Source organism: Nyctereutes procyonoides, unplaced genomic scaffold (assembly GCF_905146905.1).
Source record: "Nyctereutes procyonoides isolate TBG_1078 unplaced genomic scaffold, NYPRO_anot_genome, whole genome shotgun sequence".
Taxonomy (NCBI): Eukaryota; Metazoa; Chordata; class Mammalia; order Carnivora; family Canidae; genus Nyctereutes; species Nyctereutes procyonoides.
This window is the reverse complement of record NW_026575121.1, coordinates 46,501,841-46,518,832: the sequence shown is the minus strand read 5'-3', so window position 1 is coordinate 46,518,832 and position 16,992 is coordinate 46,501,841. Positions and strand designations below refer to the sequence as shown.

The window sequence follows — 16,992 nt, the reverse complement described above, 5'->3', positions numbered from 1 at the left end:
GATACAAAGGTATGTTAGTCTACTCAGGCTGCCACAGACTGGGTGGCTTCAAGAAAAAGTTATTTTCTCATAGTTTGGGAGCCTGGAAGTCCCAGATGGTGCTCTTGGCAGATTCTGTTTCTGGTAAGAGCTCTCTCCCCACTCGTAGACAGACAGACAGACAGCCACTTTCAGCCACTTTCACAGCACTTTCTTGCTGTGTCTTCACATGGCCTTCCTCTATGCATATGAAGTGCACTACCCTCATGACTTCATTTTACCCTATTTGCATCCCTTAAGTCTATCTCTAAATACAGTCACATTGGTGGTTAGGGCTTCAGTATTTGAACTTGGAGAGGGACATGTGTTAGTCCACAACAAAAGATAATAAGTTATATGATTTATATATCAATAGGCTCCATATATTGCAAACAACTAGTTAGAAGATGTAAGAAAGAATAGATCCATTTATAATAGCAACAGAAATAGCATTTAGTAATAAACTTATTAGCAAGTATATAAGGCCTATATAAGGAAGAAATTGAAACAATTCTTATGGGTGTGTTAAAAGACATCCATGTTCTTATGTTGGAAGATTACAACAAAGTCAATTCTAAGTTAATTTATAGATACAATCAGAATCTAATAAAAATACCAAGAGCTTCTTTTTTTCTGATACTTGATGAATCTAACAATTCATGTGGAAAAAGTAGGCAAAGAATCATAGCCAGGAATACTCTGAAAAATTATGAACGGTAGGGACCTGCCCCAGGAGGGCACCAGCACAAACTGTTCGTGCCATCATGCAGTGTCACTCATCAGTGCTGGCCACTGGCTCCAGCTGCTTAGGACCACTGGGGCCACCACTGCCATCACCTTTTCTACCTCTCCTCCATTTGGAGTCCGTGAAAGAATTTTGAAATAAGCTTTGATTTCAGAGCAAGAAATCTGAATTTAATCAGTAAACTAAATAATCATGGTGTCTCTGATCATCTTGGTTAGCTCTCTGCCTCAGAGCATCCTGGGAGAAAGACAAGGATGGTAATGGCTTTCATGTTATTAATCTTGGCTAAATGCATTTGGACTAGTAGTCCATGTTACCTACTACCATGTGGGGTATGTATGTGAGTGGTACCTAAAAAACAAAGCAAAACTGGAGTTCCAACCCTAGAGAAAAGGGTGGTGGTGACCAGAAGGCCGGCAATTCCGGAGTGTCCCTTGCAGTGTTTCTGAGCATGGACCAGGCATATACACATCCTGGGTGTATGTCACTGCTGTGGCATCTCATCCATGCACACCAAAGAGTACGATTCCCACACAACATGTAAATGAAAGGTTTATACACAATAAAGAAATAATAGTGGTCATTAAATATGTAGAAAGATGATCTGTCTTCACTCCTTATAAGAAATGTAGATCAGAGTTAAACTGGAACACCAGATTTTGCAAATTCAAAAGTTCAGTAGTGCAGGCAGTAAGTCTTTTTGTGAAAGAAAGAGACAACAGGATATGTGTTTGTATAAGTGTTTACATAAAGGAACACTGGAAGGATAAATAAGAAACTAGGGTGGAAAAAAACCCAATCACCTCTATGGGCCACGAAGGGCTGGGAGACCAGTTGAAAGGTACTGGAATGAGCGAGAATTCTCTGTGTATGGGTTTTTGTATGGTTTGACTTTGAATGCATGCAGAGATTATTCAGAAAATACGACCATGCTGAAGTTATATAAGTGAATTTGGTTTGATTTTATTGGTTTGAAGTTATATAAGTGAATTTGGTTTGATTTTATTGAGGAGGCAACTGCTTTCACTCCAAAGTATAGTAAATTTCCCTTCAAAGTTCAGAATTGTTCTTTTAATCAGATATTAATAAACCAAATGCAGGTATTTAAATACAAAATGCAAGTAAAGGATTATACCTAACCTAAATAAAAGCTCATGCCTTTTCTAATTACTTGGAAGGTGTGAAAATTTTAGAATTCTAAAGAAAATCCCTAAATAAGAATATCCTTTCCAAATGTTATTCTGTAAAACTTTTTTTTTAATATTCTCTCAGTCATCCTGGAAAAGAAAATCTCTTACATTAAGATATATCTGACTTCAATTTTTAAATTCAAGATGGATGCAGTTTCAGCTTAGGGGCCTCCAAAGATGTTTATAAACAAATTAACCATTATAAAACTCGACCAGTCTTCTGAGATCCACTCAGCTGGAATTTTTTTTAGCTTCATATAATGGTCTGGCTCCATTGGTTGTTAAAGAGAGATGTTGCAATGTATTCCCTCCTTTTTTTTTTTTTTTTTTTTTTGAGGTTCTGTTTCTCATTGGAAATTTGTATTTGTTTCTGCTCAAAGCCAAAGAGTACTTCCAGCTTAACTCCACTTCAGATAAAAGGTCTCTGTATGTCTTTTGGACCTTAAAAATATACGAAATTAAGCCTCAAGCTCGTATGAAGATGAGAGTCCAGGAATTTTTGTTGAAAACTTGTTCTTCCCTCACCAAGAACCAAGGTGAGACAGGCAAGTTTCTGTGGTGTCTCTGCAGTGCATTTTGTTTTTCTAGGTCACCTTTCCTTGTGAGTGTAACACTCATTTGTGTGCACAAGGATATCTCTGATGTTTGTCCTTGCTGTAAGGGGGCCCAAGGCTTTGCCTCCTGTCCAAGATCAACCCTCAAAGCCCCAGGCTCTTTAGGCTACCTAGGAAGCTCAAGATTTCCTTGGGGCACGATCTTCCGTGTTTGCTTATATCCTTAGACTCATATTCCCACTTCTCTGCCCTTAGATGAAGTCTTTACATTTAAAAACTAAATTATTTATTTAGAGAGCATTAATAGTATTTTAATCTAGCATTTTGGTGGGGTTTTTTTTGTTCTTTTTGTTTTGTTTTCAGTAGGAGGATTTCAGGATTTCTGGTTCATTATATTGCTGGAAACTGAAGTCTTAACCTCTTGATTTGCAAAAAAAAGCTGCCTTAAATCATACACTCAGGGTAATTTTCCAGGATTTAAGGCTTACTCCTCTGAGAGGAATGAGAAAGAATTTGTCAGCACCAGTCTCCAGTAGATAGTAGTAGTTCAGCAATCAAATCCACTGAGTTCAATTGGTTACCCTTTTTTGACTTTCTTTGTTCAAGGTGCTGTGGCTGGCATCAACATTTTTTTTTTTAAGATTTTATTTATTTATTCGAGAAACAGAGAAGCAGAGACACAGGCAAAGGGAGAAGCAGGCTCCATGCCGGAAGCCCGACACAGGACTTGATCCTGGATTTCCAGGATCACGCCCTGGGCCGAAGGTGGCGCTGTAAACCGCTGAGCCACCCGGGCTGCCCTGGCATCATCATTCTTGAGGGAATTAGCAATTTAGTATAGATCTGTGTGCTTGATATACTTTCCCCTTATCATTGAGATGCCTGAAATGAATGAGGTGCTGGAGAGAGCTCAAGACGATGTGTATGAGGGTTCAGTGCAAGTTTTGGGAAAACAGTGATGAGTTCATTAAGCAGCTGTAGATTTTGAAGTTAGAATGCAGATTTATTAGAATAAGTGTTTGAAAGAAAGGCAGAGAAATAACTAAAGATAAATCAGAGTTTTACCTGTGAATCTTCTTGTGTTAGAGTTTAATCTCTTGCTAGTATTCAGTATAAATCAAGTGGAAATATGTTCTGTCCTGTTACAAATTTAGTTCTTTCTCTCCCTTCTTTCTATGTCACCTGTTGTGAGTGATAACTATACAGAAAAATTTACCTCTGCCAAGCCTCCTCTGCATCTCTTCTTATTAGTTGCTTCACCTGCCTTTCTAGAATAATTTATACAAACTTCTGTTAGGTCATGTATTATGTGGCATCATTAAAATGCACTGTTTTGAAATTGTTTTTCCTTCTAAATGAATTTGCGTGCCCTAATAATAGTAAAAATAAAAGCTTCATTTGTCAGTGGTGCATATGTGACTAGACACAGATATATGTCACATTTATACTTTATAACCTGTGAGATGGAAGTAAGTACTCCATTTTCCAGATGAGGAAATGGAGACATACTGAAGCAGAAAGTAACTTTGTTCAGCTCTTACCACGTCTAAATAGCAAGATTAAGATTTAAAATTAATTTGGGGATGCCTGGGTGGCTCAGTGGTTGAGTGCCTGCCCTTGGCCCAGAGCGTGATCCTGGAGTCTATGGATCGAGTCCCACATCAGGCTCCTTACATGGAGCCTGCTTCTCTGCCTGCCTATGTCTCTGCCTCTCTGTCTCTCTCATGAATAAATAAAATCTTTAAAAATATTTATTTATTTATAAATAAATAATAAAATTAATTTGACCCCTTTCACCACTATCTTGATAACTATGCTGTACTGGCAAGAACATTATATTCTTTACTTTCGTTATTGCTCTAGTGCCTGGAGTGATTTCTAGCTCATAGCAGGTGTTCGGGGAATATTTACCAAATGAAAAAACAGTAAACACTGAAACAGTGCTTTACTGGAAGCCTTTATAAATTTAGAGTGATCTTCAACAGATATTTACAAATACACCAAAGTTTTGAGTCTTGAGATATTAAAGAATAAGAGTGTGGCAACTATCAAATTCTAAGTGTGTGTACACCTACATACACAATGTATTAGGTAAATAATTGTTATAGAATTAGAACTGTAATATATATTGCAGAACCAAAATATCCAGGTATTTTTATCTCTAACCTATCATGAGATTTCTATCACTTAGCTTAGGGGTGGGCAGGCTACTACCCACACATAGGCCAAATCTGGCCTGCTACCTGTTTTTAGAAATGAAAGGGTTTTTTTTAATATCTTTTTATTTTATTTGTTTTATTTATTTATTTATTTATTTATTTATTTATTTATTTATTTATTTATTTATATTTATTTATTCATAGAGACACAGAGATTGAGAGAGAGGCAGAGACACAGGCAGAGGGAGAAGCAGGCACCATGCAGAGAGCCTGACATGGGACTCTGTCCAGGGTCTCCAGGATCACGCCCTGGGCTGCAGGTGGCGCTAAACCACTGAGCCACCAGGGCTGCCCTAGAAATGAAAGTTTTATTGGAACATAGTCATGCCTATTTGTTCATATGTTGTCTGGCTGCTTTCACGCCACAAGAATAGAGTTGAGTAGTTGCAATAGAGATGATGTGACCCGCAAAGCCTAAATTATTTACTATATGACTCTACAGAAAGTTTGCTGACTCCTGTCATAGATCACTGTTGTTATATGATTTGGTTAATTATTACCCTGCTCTATTTCAAGGGTCTTCATGATAGATTTGAAATTCAGCCAGGTGATGCCTGTCTATTCATAAATGGACTTCGTATTGATATGAGTGCTTATGATCCTTTTAGGTAAGTATTACATTACTAATACGAACTATGATTTATATTTAGGCAAATACTGTCCTGAATTTAGTATTTGCCAAAATGCAAATAATCATTTTAAAGCAAATACATGCTTTTGTACAAAACAGTTCTATTATCATTTTGCTCGAATACTCTCAAGTGTCTTAGAATGCAGAACTGGGAGAGACCTTGGTGACATTTGTTGATGTGAAAACTAAAGTTTCTAAACCTTAAACACCTGTACTTGTTGCATTATTAGAAACTATCTTTCCTTAATAGGTCTGTTGTTTAGCAGGGAAGCTCCATGGGACTGGGCTGAGAAGCCAGGGATTCCACCCTCTAGAAAGGACTGAAAGGAATGTGAGACATTTCCCCAGAAGAGTAGAATTACCAGAAAGAGTTTAAAGTACTTGTACTTATCAGAAAGGAAATTTGAAATTGTAGAATTCAGGGTATATCTATTTTTGTAGGTCAAAAAAATTCTTCAGAAATGCTCTAGAGCATTTTTCGGTGGGTGTTTCAGTCAGTTCAGTGTCTACCTTCAGCTCATGTGATACTCTCAGGGTCCTGGGATCCAGTTGCCTCAGGCTCCCTGCTTGGTGTGGAGCCTGCTTCTGCCTCTCTCTCCCTACCCGCCTCACCCCTCCACTCCTGTGTTCTGTCTCATAAATTAATAAATTAATTAATTAATTAATTAATTATCTTAAAAAACTACTCTAGGACAAAATTAGAAAGTCATGTATTTGTTCATCAGCATTTATCCACAAATTAGTCATGGGCCAAACAGAAGAAAAATCAAACTGAATTTATTTTACTTTTTTTTTTTTTAATCTTTTTTTTTTTTTTTATGATAGTCACACACACAGAGAGAGAGAGAGGCAGAGACACAGGCAGAGGAAGAAGCAGGCTCCATGCACCCAGAGCCCAACGTGGGATTCGATCCCGGGTATCCAGGATTGTGCTCTGGGCCAAAGGCAGGCGCTAAACCGTATTTTACTTTTAAAGAGAAGCATAAAACTACTCTAAAAATTAGTATTTATAAGATAAATTTAGTGAATATAATTCTTTAGTTCAGATATTCAGTTTTAATTCAATTGTCTATACGTTCATGAAACTTCAATTGATTAAATGTTTGTTTCATCTTATTATCAATTTGGGACAAGTAGGACAATGTAGGAAAGCCTGGGAAATACAGTAGCCCAAATGAGACTTTTCTCTTTATTTAATTGGATCCTTAGGGAAATGATAGCTTTCATTTCATAGAAGGTAAATACGATAGCAGTGGAGCGGTTGTTAGCTGCTGGCCTGTAAGCTTCAGCAGGACAGAAATTCTGTCTGTTCGCAGGATTAGTGAAAACGGGTTTAAGAGAGGGAGTGAGGGTTTGGTAGATTTCGGGGAAAGTTTTCACAGTAGGGACACTTCACCCATTTAGAAGGGCTGCAGGTTATTCAGGAAATAAAACCCCCGTGGCTCCTCCAGCTGGTCCATAGTGATCTGCACAAGTTGTGACACATTTTATTCCTTGCCCATGTGATCATGAGCTGTAGCTCCTCTAAGTCCCTTTAAAGAGGACAAGAAAATACTTGAGGTTGTTTATATCTTTGGACATTTTTAGCACAAACAGAAATCAGAGTGTGTCAAATAAAATCAGTGTGGACCTGGAAGAAAATGATTCAGGAACTGGATCCAGGGAGAGGTCTTGTGTGAGTAGTACTGCAGAGCTGCCTATTTAGGAGTGGGGAATTATCTTATGCTTTTTTTCCTATCACCTGTCTCTCATTGCATTGCATTTTGGTTTTAGAGGACTGATGCACGTCCTTAACCTTCGGACCCTGGAAGTAGTGGGAGAAACCAGAGCCTTCATGAGTCCAGCCAGCTAGCACTGGAGTTCAGTCAGGGCCTTGCCCAAGCCTAGCTCTCATCCCCCAGGAGGTTGTCAGCAGGAGGCTCTGGCAGTGACTAGGAAGGAAGGCAGAAGAGCTGAGTAAATTTGCGGAGGTCTGTAAATGGTGCCTCACATCTCTAGCTCTACTTTGGAACCACTGATCGCTTCTCAGCCTTTTGGCTAAGATCAAATGTAGTACCTTGGAACCACTGACACATCTTTTTCTCAAAGCAATCATCTCAGCTGCAGATTTGAGCAGACAAACTGGTACTAAGTGGATATTAATCATTTTGGTAGCCAAGCTTGAGCAGTGTCCCCACGATATACCTACCAGAAAGAAAGATGTAACAGAGGTGTCTTGATAACCCTATTTGTATGGTTTTCCTCTATCTTAATGAAGTTATCTAGCCCAGAGTCCTTTGGGGCTCTTTTTTTCTTTTTTAAGATTTTATTTATTTCAGAGAGCACACACAAGCATGAGCAGGGGGAGGGGCAGAGGGAGAAGCATACTCACCAAGCAGGGAGCCCTACATGGGCTTCTATCCCAGGACCCTGGGATCATGACCCCAGCCAAAGCTTAACTGACTGAGCCACCCAGGAGCCCCTTGGGCTCTTGATAAATATGTATATGTAATGCATATAACATTAAAATTCAGTATTATAACATCAATATGAATATTCAATTCAGTGAATATCTGAGTGTCTACTATGCTATAGGAACTGGTAGATATTGGGGGTGTAGTGGCAGAGGAGACAGAGATAAGTGATTTGGTGGGATAACCGATAGTAAATATAATGATAGTGCAATAAAAAGATATCTTTTATAAAAGATAAAGTGCAGTGCTCTGGGAGTTTATAACTCCAGAGATTTAAACTAGTTCTTGATGGAACATGGGGACAGTAGAAATGTCAGATTTTTTCAGGGAAGTGATAATTTAAGCTAACACTTAAAGGACAAATCAGGCAAAGTGGGGAGTGGGAGTTCTGCAAGCAGTGGCACATTTGAAAAAATGACAATCCACTCCTGTGTCCAGGCTGTGGAGTGAGGAGGAGCCGGAAGAAGCTGCGGTCACACAGGAAGGCAAGGCTCGGATTGTGCAACTAGGTTTCAGATTTTCACCTTTGGTTTGAAAGGCCAGAGAAGCCAGTGAAAGGCTCTCAGATAATAACCATTTCAAAGAGAAGCATGAGAAATTAATTATTTCAAAATGCAAAGATAGAAATTTTCCTGATAAATAGACCCAGGATATTTAAAGAACCATTTTTCTTTAATTGGTAGCCAGAATTCAAGATTTGAAAAGAGCAAGGAAGAAACTAATACTTATTGAGGGCAATTGTGTGCCCAGTAGTAGGTTAATTTAACCTTAATGCCTTATAGAGGGACTGTCATCATTCTCTTTTTTAGATGGGGAAATGAAGACTCAAGTGTTGCACAAAGATAGGGACACAGCTGGCAAATAGTAGCAGGATTCAAAATCTTGTGCTCTTTCCAGTGTACCATGTAACTCGATCTGGTCTTTCTACTGATGTTTTTCCTAGAAACTAGATTGAGATTACAAAGATGGTAGATTAAAAAAACCTGTGGGGAATGTTAAAGTTCTATTGCCCCCCCAAAAAAGTGTCTGATCAGTAAGCATTGTAAAATTTTAAAAATGAGGGGAACATTGGCAATGCAATCCAAAATTCTTATTTTACAAATAGAGGTGGTTGTGAGAGGTGCTGTGTGTGGAAAGGACATGGCACTTACCTGGCACACACACAAGTGTTAGCTTCATCAGTAGGAGTCTAAAGAATCAAACTGTCCAAACTTTTTGCTAGCAGGCTTCTTTATGGATGTTGGTATTTTTAGCAGTAATATTTTCTATGATGTTTAAGAGCTCTCAAAGGATTATATATATGATTAGTAATTTTAATAAGTATTCTAAACGGTTGTGAACTTTCATGCTTTAATGGGGCTTTTTCTATGCAAAATTTTTATATTTTAGGTCCTATTTGATCTTATCTTGTTTTAATAGTAGATTTACCAAAATAGTGAGCTAGTATATTTTTCCCTTCATTTTTGGCTTTTTCAGAGGTGAGCATATCTTCACTTCTTTGCTAAAGAATGTAGTAAGTATACCTTGTTGCCTAGCCTTTTAAATAGTGAGATTTTGTCACTATACACAAAAAAAGTCAGCATGAGTTTACCCCAGTTGATCTCCTTGTCTTGTTTGTTAATGAATTTAATAATATTTTTTCCTGCTATTAATAAAAATACCAGCAGAATTTGTTTCAAATCCTTTAATAGGGCTATAAACTTTAAAGGTTATTTTTTTGACAAATCAAACTAAAACTTTTTTCTTCTCTTCAAAAGTCTTTTGGATATGCTGAAGCTAGAAGGAAAAATGATGAATGGGCTCCATAGTCTTGGGATCAACAAAAAAGATATGAGCAAATTTTTAAAATTAAACTCACTTGTTTTGGACTATACCTACGCATTAGATATTAGGCATTCTTCTATAATGGTAAGTTCTCATGTGATTCCTTGTTTTTGAAACCTTTAGTAGATTTAAGACTTAACATAATACCAAATGTTGACAGGCTTTCAAATAAATTTAAACAATTTCAAAGAGATTGCAGGAGAACTCAGTGAGAAGAAAAGTGAAAATACGGACTCACTCCTCTCTCGCTCTAGTATCTTCTCACCCCTTCTTCCTGTTCTGAGTTTCCTCACAAGAACTCACTCCTTAGGGATCCTTTCCAGCTTTAAAAAAAAAACAAACACGAACAACAGAGTAACCCCATGAGCAACAACAACAAAACATCAAGTAATTAAAATCTGAGGAATGTAAGAATACTATCTAATACCTACTATCATGATAACCTTCCCCGGCCGGAAGCCCCCATGCATCTGGTCTCTGCTGCACCTGGAGAAATCGGGAGTCTGCTCATGTCACCCTTGCTTGCAGCACGGATCCGTGGATCCGTCCTGTCCTCAGTGTGGCCTGGAAGGCTGTCGGGGACCTTCTCCCTCCTTTCATTTCTCAGACTGTACAATATTCCTCTCACTACTTTCCCTTCTCTCCTGCTGGGGAAACAATGCTTCCTCTCTATCCATTCATCTGATTGTCTTTCTTCAGGCTTCAGCTCCCAACAGTACTTGCTGAGAGAAGCTGTCCTCAACTAGCGACAGTAGAGGATGTTTCCATACACGCATTGTATTGAGAGCCCCAGGATGACCCTCAGGCTCAATGATATGCTCAAAGGCCTAACAGGGCCTAGAGGTTGCTCCACTCAAGATCACAGTCTGTTAGAGCAGCAGAATACAAGCTGTATCAGCAGAAGGAGAAACAGCATGAGGTGAAGTCTAGAGGACACCAAGCAGGAGCTTTCATGAAGCTCCTCCTCGTGGAGTTGTATAGAACATGCTTGACTTCACGTGTGACAATCTGAGCCACGCTAGTTTGAGCGGGGAGTCCAGAGTTTGTAAAGGGGTCTGTCGTATGGGGATATGAGGCCTACGTGACTCCTCTTCATCACTGAAGCTCCAGAACCTCAGAGGAAAAGCAGCTATTCATCATAAGTCCTGCTGTTTACGTAAACGCTGTACAAACTGCCTCAGAGTGCAACAAGGCGCCTCAACATGGGAGAAACTCTGTCAGAACATTTTAAGAGCTCAGTTCTCAGAAGCCAACCTAGGGGAAAAAAAAAAAAAGCAGCAGCCAACCTAAAGAACACAGAAATAGGCCCTTCTAGGGAATATGTGAGGTCTGAGCAACCTGGCCTGCTGAGTTAACCCTTTCTCTCCCCGCCCCACACCTGTGTGTATGTATACATACATATTTATTATTTTACAGAACTACCAGTACTTCCATATACTTTGCACAGTTGATTTTTATAATTTTATAATTTTGTCCTGTGATTCTTTTATGTCTTTATTTCTTACTGGACTATGTATACTTCTTGAAAGTAGGAATTTTATGCATTTTTTTTCTCACCATTATGTCCCTGGTTTTAGTAGGTACTCAAAAAACATAAATATTCTTTGAACAAATAAGTTCAAAGAATATCTCAAACCAACATAAGACATAATTTTTAACAATGAAACTCTGTGAGCAAATTACAACATAATCACTATAAATATCTCCATATCACCATTGTGATTTAACATTAGTGTAAAAAAGTATAACTATTAAAATGAGAAAAATATGTGGCAGATTATATAACTAAAACTCTTCCACAACAGCCGTTATAATAAATAAGACCTTAGTAAAATTAGTTTGAGGTGACAGTAATCAGATCAAAAGCTTTATTTCCAAAAATCATCTGAAAGACAGTGATTTATTCATAACATAAAAATTCATATACCTTAATAATATCTTTACTGTGTAATAACCCTAATTACTAAAACTAAAAGCTGCAATTTAACTGAGGAAATATAAAAGGATATAAGGACTCCTGGAAAGAGTATTAATCGGCAAAGACTTTGAAGCAGCCATGGCTGTGGCTTCCTTACAGTGTTTATAGATTTTGATCTAAGTAATTTCACTGGAAATTACTGTAAAGAAACAGTAGGAAGTGGAGAAAAGTATCCCCAAAGATATGATCATCATTGCATATTTTTTAAACAAAATAGAAATGAGTTAAGTATATAACAGAGAAATGTTGTAAATTGTATATCCATCTGCTCAGGTATATTTCAGACATCAAAATTATGTTTATAAACCTATTTCAACAACTGGGAACAATGATTGTGCTCCCATGTTAAGTAAGAAATACAGACTTACATGATACTATCATGTGAAAAGAGGGACAGGATCAGAAGGAAATAAATCAGAATGTTGTTATTACTGGGTGATGTGGTTTAATACGTTGTTGGTTTTTTTCTTTCATGCTTTTCTGTAAATTCCAAATTTTTAGCAATGGGTATGTATGACTTACATGATCAGAAAAAAAAAATTAATGGGAAGAAAAACTTCTCTGACCATCTTGCGAATTGTCTCATATAAGAATTTAAGGGATTCTCTTGGAAATGTTCAGTTATTACAGTTACTTTTGTCCTATCTAGACAACCTTTCCACTTACAAAGTTGGTCCACCATCCAAGAATCATGGAAAGAGAGCACTACCAAAGAAGTGCTGTATGTTCCCTGAGACATCAAAGACCTTAGACTCAGGAAGAGTTACATAACTTCTTAATTACCATTTGTATTTTCTAGGGCACTCTGTCTTGTTATAAATGTTTATCGTTACTGTGTCTTCCTGCTCTTTAGACCATATTCTCTCATTGACTCGATTTTACTTTCACTTGGATATCTTTAAGCTCAGTTAACAAATACCTTCTCTAAAAATGTTTCATCAGGAAAAAGGAGCAACCATGTTAGTAATCTTACTACTTTGTGACTTATAGATTTAACCATTTATGCTTTTAAGCATTTGTAGAACACTGGGAGCAAAAAAGTTAAAAAAATAATAATTTTCAAGACTACTCTGAAATAGATCTATAAGGAAGCTTGCCAGCTCCATTCGTAAAATAACATGCTGCTCCCCCAGGTTGGCTGCAAGGCCAGTCTCCACTGGAGAGGAGCAGCTGTGCTGCTGTCCCAGTGGCCCTCACCCAAGTGCATCTCCCCACTGTTCTGCTGTGATAGCTCTGATTCACTTGGACGCCTTAGGAGGTATTCTCTTCCTTTCTCGCTGAGCGTTGGAAAGTAATTTTTTAGTGAGGTGAAATCTATATAACATAAGATACGCTCTTTTAACCTTTTGAAGTATGTAATTTGGTGGCATGAAGTACACCCACAGAGTTGTACAATCCTCACCATGATCCATTTTTCCAGAACCTTTTCATCATTCCAAACAGAAACTCTACCCATTAAGCAGCAACTCCCCCACTTCCTTCCCTTCAAACTCCCTGGTAACCTCAGTTCTCCTTTCTATCCCCATGAATTTACCTTTTCTAAGTGCTTCATCAAAGTGGAATTATGTATTAGATTTGTCCATTTCTGCCTGGTGTGTTTCATTAGGCATACTGTGTCATGGTTCATCCATGTTGTGTGTATACTCTTAAGGGAAGTTTTGTGTTTCAGTTAAATGCTTTTACTTTTCCACTTGGAAAGTGACTGCTTTCGGTAGATAATGATTTGTGACACTTTATTCTCTAGATTCCTTTAAAAAAATCAACTGGCACAGGGCACTTGGATGGCCCAGGCCGTTGAGAATCTAACTCTTGATCTCAGCTCACATCTTGATCTCACAGTTTTGAGTTCAAGCCCTGCGTTGGGTTCCATGCTGAGTGTGGAGCCTACTTAAATAAAAAAATTACCTGCACAAAATGCAGAGCCCTGAGTTCTGAGAACTCTTTTCACTTTGGTCTGTTAGAGCAGCAAAATTAATTCACATTTAAGCTTGATTTTTTTCTTCATTGCATTTGCTACCACCCAATATATGCATTTATTTGTTTATGTATAATATTCTTCCAGTGGAACATAAGCTCCACAAAAACCAGGACTTTGTTAAATATCATCAGCGTCCATCAGGTCCTATCACATAGGAAGCGCTCAGAAAATCTGTTAGACATCTTAATGTCAAAACAGTTCTTCATGAATGAAAGCAATACTTTGCTTTTATTTTAATTATTTTTCTTCTGCTGGATCTGTCTCTCCACTTTTTGTCTTTACAGAGAAAGCTCAGTCACTGAGTTACATTACTTCTGACCTCTGTATTTATATTCTCCCCAAAAACAAACCTTGGCAGTTTATTTCTTAAAAGTTGCTTGCTTAAAAGTTGAGTAAAAACTCAAGACAGTCATTGGGTATTTTCCGTCCTTGGTTAACCCTTCTAAGTTTCTCTGTCCCAGACATCAGGAGACACAATTTAAATTTTATATAGTTTAGTTTCCAGTTTTCTAGCCTTGCCACGGTACCTCGGGTTTCACTACTATTTCACTAAAGTCATTAAAAACAACCGTATAATGGTATGTTTGGCTCCTTTAGATTGTAAATTCCTTTCCAGTGCACTGTGCCAGACCGCCCCCAATGGAGGGGGCCTTGGTCATATTCCACCTAAACTAGCCCTGCCCGAGCCACAGCTTCCTGTTTTCTGTCCTGTGATGTCCATGCTGTAGCCATATTCCTGAAGTGCTTATGATCTTTGTCTTTAATTTCCTTTTCTTTAAAGTTCCCAAGTCCCCCTAGCCATTTCATTCTCTCAAAAACACACCAATCCGCACAGGCAGAGGAAATGAATTCTTTACCCAACTTAAGGATGTAACTTGCTCCTGACAGTGGGTACCACATTAGATAACATCAATGTCCCGTCCAAGCCCCATAATGATGCTATAAATCCGCACACCACAGACGCATGGGTTTATCCCAAACTCGTAGTTCACTTCCACCGCTCTATATCTTCCCCTTATGCAAATACCACACTGTTTGATTACTGTAGCTTTGTAGGAAGTTTTGAAATTGGGAATTAGGAATTCTCCAACTTTGTTCTTTTTCAAGATTTTCTTGGCAATCCTAGGACCCTTGCCTTTCATTATAAGTTACAGCATCAGTTTGTCCATTTCTGGAAAAAAGATAGTTGGAATTTCTGTTGGAATTTCTATTGAAATTTCATTGAATCTATAGGTAATTTGAGGAATATTGCTATTTTAATATATTAAGTCTTCTGAACCATGAATAGGGGATGTCGTTCCATTTATTCAGATCTTCTTTATTTTCTTTCAATGATCTAACTTTTGTAGCTCTTAGTGTACAAGTCTCAGACTTGTTAAACTTATTGCTAAGTATTTTATCCTCCCTGATGCTATTGAAAAAAGAATTGTGTTAAATTTATTTTAGGATTTTTTAGTGCCACGTAACTTTTTGTTGAACCCTGGGCATTTTGAATATTACAATGTGTCACTTCTGGATGTCAGAGTCTCCCCTTCCTTGGGTTTGTTGCTGTTTGCTGTTGTTTTCGTTATTTGTTTAGTGACTTCTCTGAGCTAATTTTGTAAGCTTTCTCCTGTGTGGCCACAGAAGTCTTTCACGTTCGTCTAGTCATGTACTCAGTATGGGACAGATTTACTTAAATGCCTGGACCCCCAAAGCCTCCCAGTCTTCCTAGGGGCTCTGTGTGTGTGGCAGATAGAGGGGGAGCAGCCTGTGTCAGACCCTCAGCCAGGCAGCATGCAGCCACCTCAGCCTTCACTTCTTGTTTAAAACAAGCTTCAGGGGCAACCAGAGGAGAAAACTTGGGGGTTCTCAGTCTTCCCTGGGCATGTGTATGGCCTTTTAGAATCCCAAGGATGTGTTAGAACTTCTCAAAGCCCTATTTCCCAAAATGTCTCATTGCCCTTTCCTCACCAGATTTTGGTTGCTGTGCTTTCATCCTAACTGTTTTCTGATGCCGCAGGCAGGAGTGACTAAAATGGGGTAGAAGCTCAAACACTATTAGGAGTTCAGCGGGATGAAGACAAGTCTTTTCAGTGGGTTTTCTAGGGAGTCACCAGACAGTTCAAACAAAAACTAAAACTCTTTCAGAATAAGATCCATTCTGCTTCCTCCGGTATTGGTACTAGAATTCAGGCTGTCATTTTCAAGGCGACTGAACAGCTTGGGAGCATGAGATGGGACTAGGATAAGTTTCACACCACATAGCTCACTGCTCTTACTGAGAATCAGTCATTCTTCTTGAATAAATGTTGTTAAGGTTGCTGCAAGTTTTGGGTTAGTTTTCATAGTTCTTAAAATGTTGAGTTCCCTCAATTTTTTAGCTTCTTACAGCTTTTATGTAAGGGTGGAGTTTTGGAATTCCTTACTCCACCATTTTAGCTGATGTCACTCCCTATAGAAAACCGAAAAGATGTAAATTAACAAGTCTTTTAAGTTTTTCGCTTCTTTCCGTAAGTCATCCTGTAACACCATGACATGTTTTGTGTCCATGTGCTGACCTGTGTAGCTCCTTGGACATTGATGAGATTGTCTTATAAGTTCTCATCTATTAATGACAGTATCTTTTATTCAGTATCTTGGTAGCCTAGTAGATACAAAGGCCAGAGTTATGGCCGACAGAATAGTGGGAGTGGATCACTGAAGTATCAGCACTGGTTCTGCACGCAGCCTTCTGAGGCCACTCTTACAGTTACTGGTGCTGCTTCTGTAAACTTACTTGAGAGTAAAAAATGAGTAGGTCAGGCTCTGGGCCTTGAACACAAAGCGATTTCTGTTGTCTTAGGAGTTCTCCAGAATGGATCGGGGTATTGCCTAGATTAGCTTACCTGACACCCATGCTGTGAGTTAGGCCATTGCTGTAGTAGTGTTCAACCTTTAGTATTTGTGATAAGAATCATCAAGGGCATGTGTTCTAAGTGGTGATTCCTAAGTGCTGTTCTGAGATTCTTGCTTTAGTAGGTCTGAAGATAGACCAAGGAATCTGCATTTTCGGTAGACACCTCCAGATATATTGATTCCTATTAAAAGTGGCTCTACCTCTAGTCATTAATCCAATTGAGTGGGACAGATACATAAAGCATAGGCCAATTCCTCACTTAAAACAAGTACTCACTGACCACCAAGAGGACCAGATATTCACATCCTCTGCTTTGGTGCCTTTCCTTCTGCTGGCCTTGCTTTCCTGTAGGAGAACAGTGAACTGATCTAGACACTGCTGTCAAGTATATAGCAATTCCAGTTTACAGAGGCTTCCTAGCATATCACCAGATCTCTAGAACTGTTCCCGTTACTTTCACATCTTGGCAAGAATTAACCTCCAAAACATAAATGAGGTACATGACTACCTACTTTTCCAGGGAG

The 16,992-nt window shown here is 38.5% G+C and overlaps 1 protein-coding gene across 3 annotated transcripts in view; it reads left to right on the top strand.

Moving 5' to 3' along the window:
* Positions 1–16,992, top strand: part of UGGT2 (UDP-glucose glycoprotein glucosyltransferase 2) — a 194,487-nt gene that overhangs the window by 73,584 nt on the left and 103,911 nt on the right. For all 3 annotated transcript variants that reach the window (XM_055335813.1, XM_055335812.1, XM_055335814.1), the window contains 2 exons: positions 5,243–5,334; positions 9,568–9,718. In XM_055335813.1, coding sequence (XP_055191788.1) covers positions 5,243–5,334; positions 9,568–9,718 — 243 coding nt within the window. The remainder of the gene's footprint in view (positions 1–5,242; positions 5,335–9,567; positions 9,719–16,992) is intronic.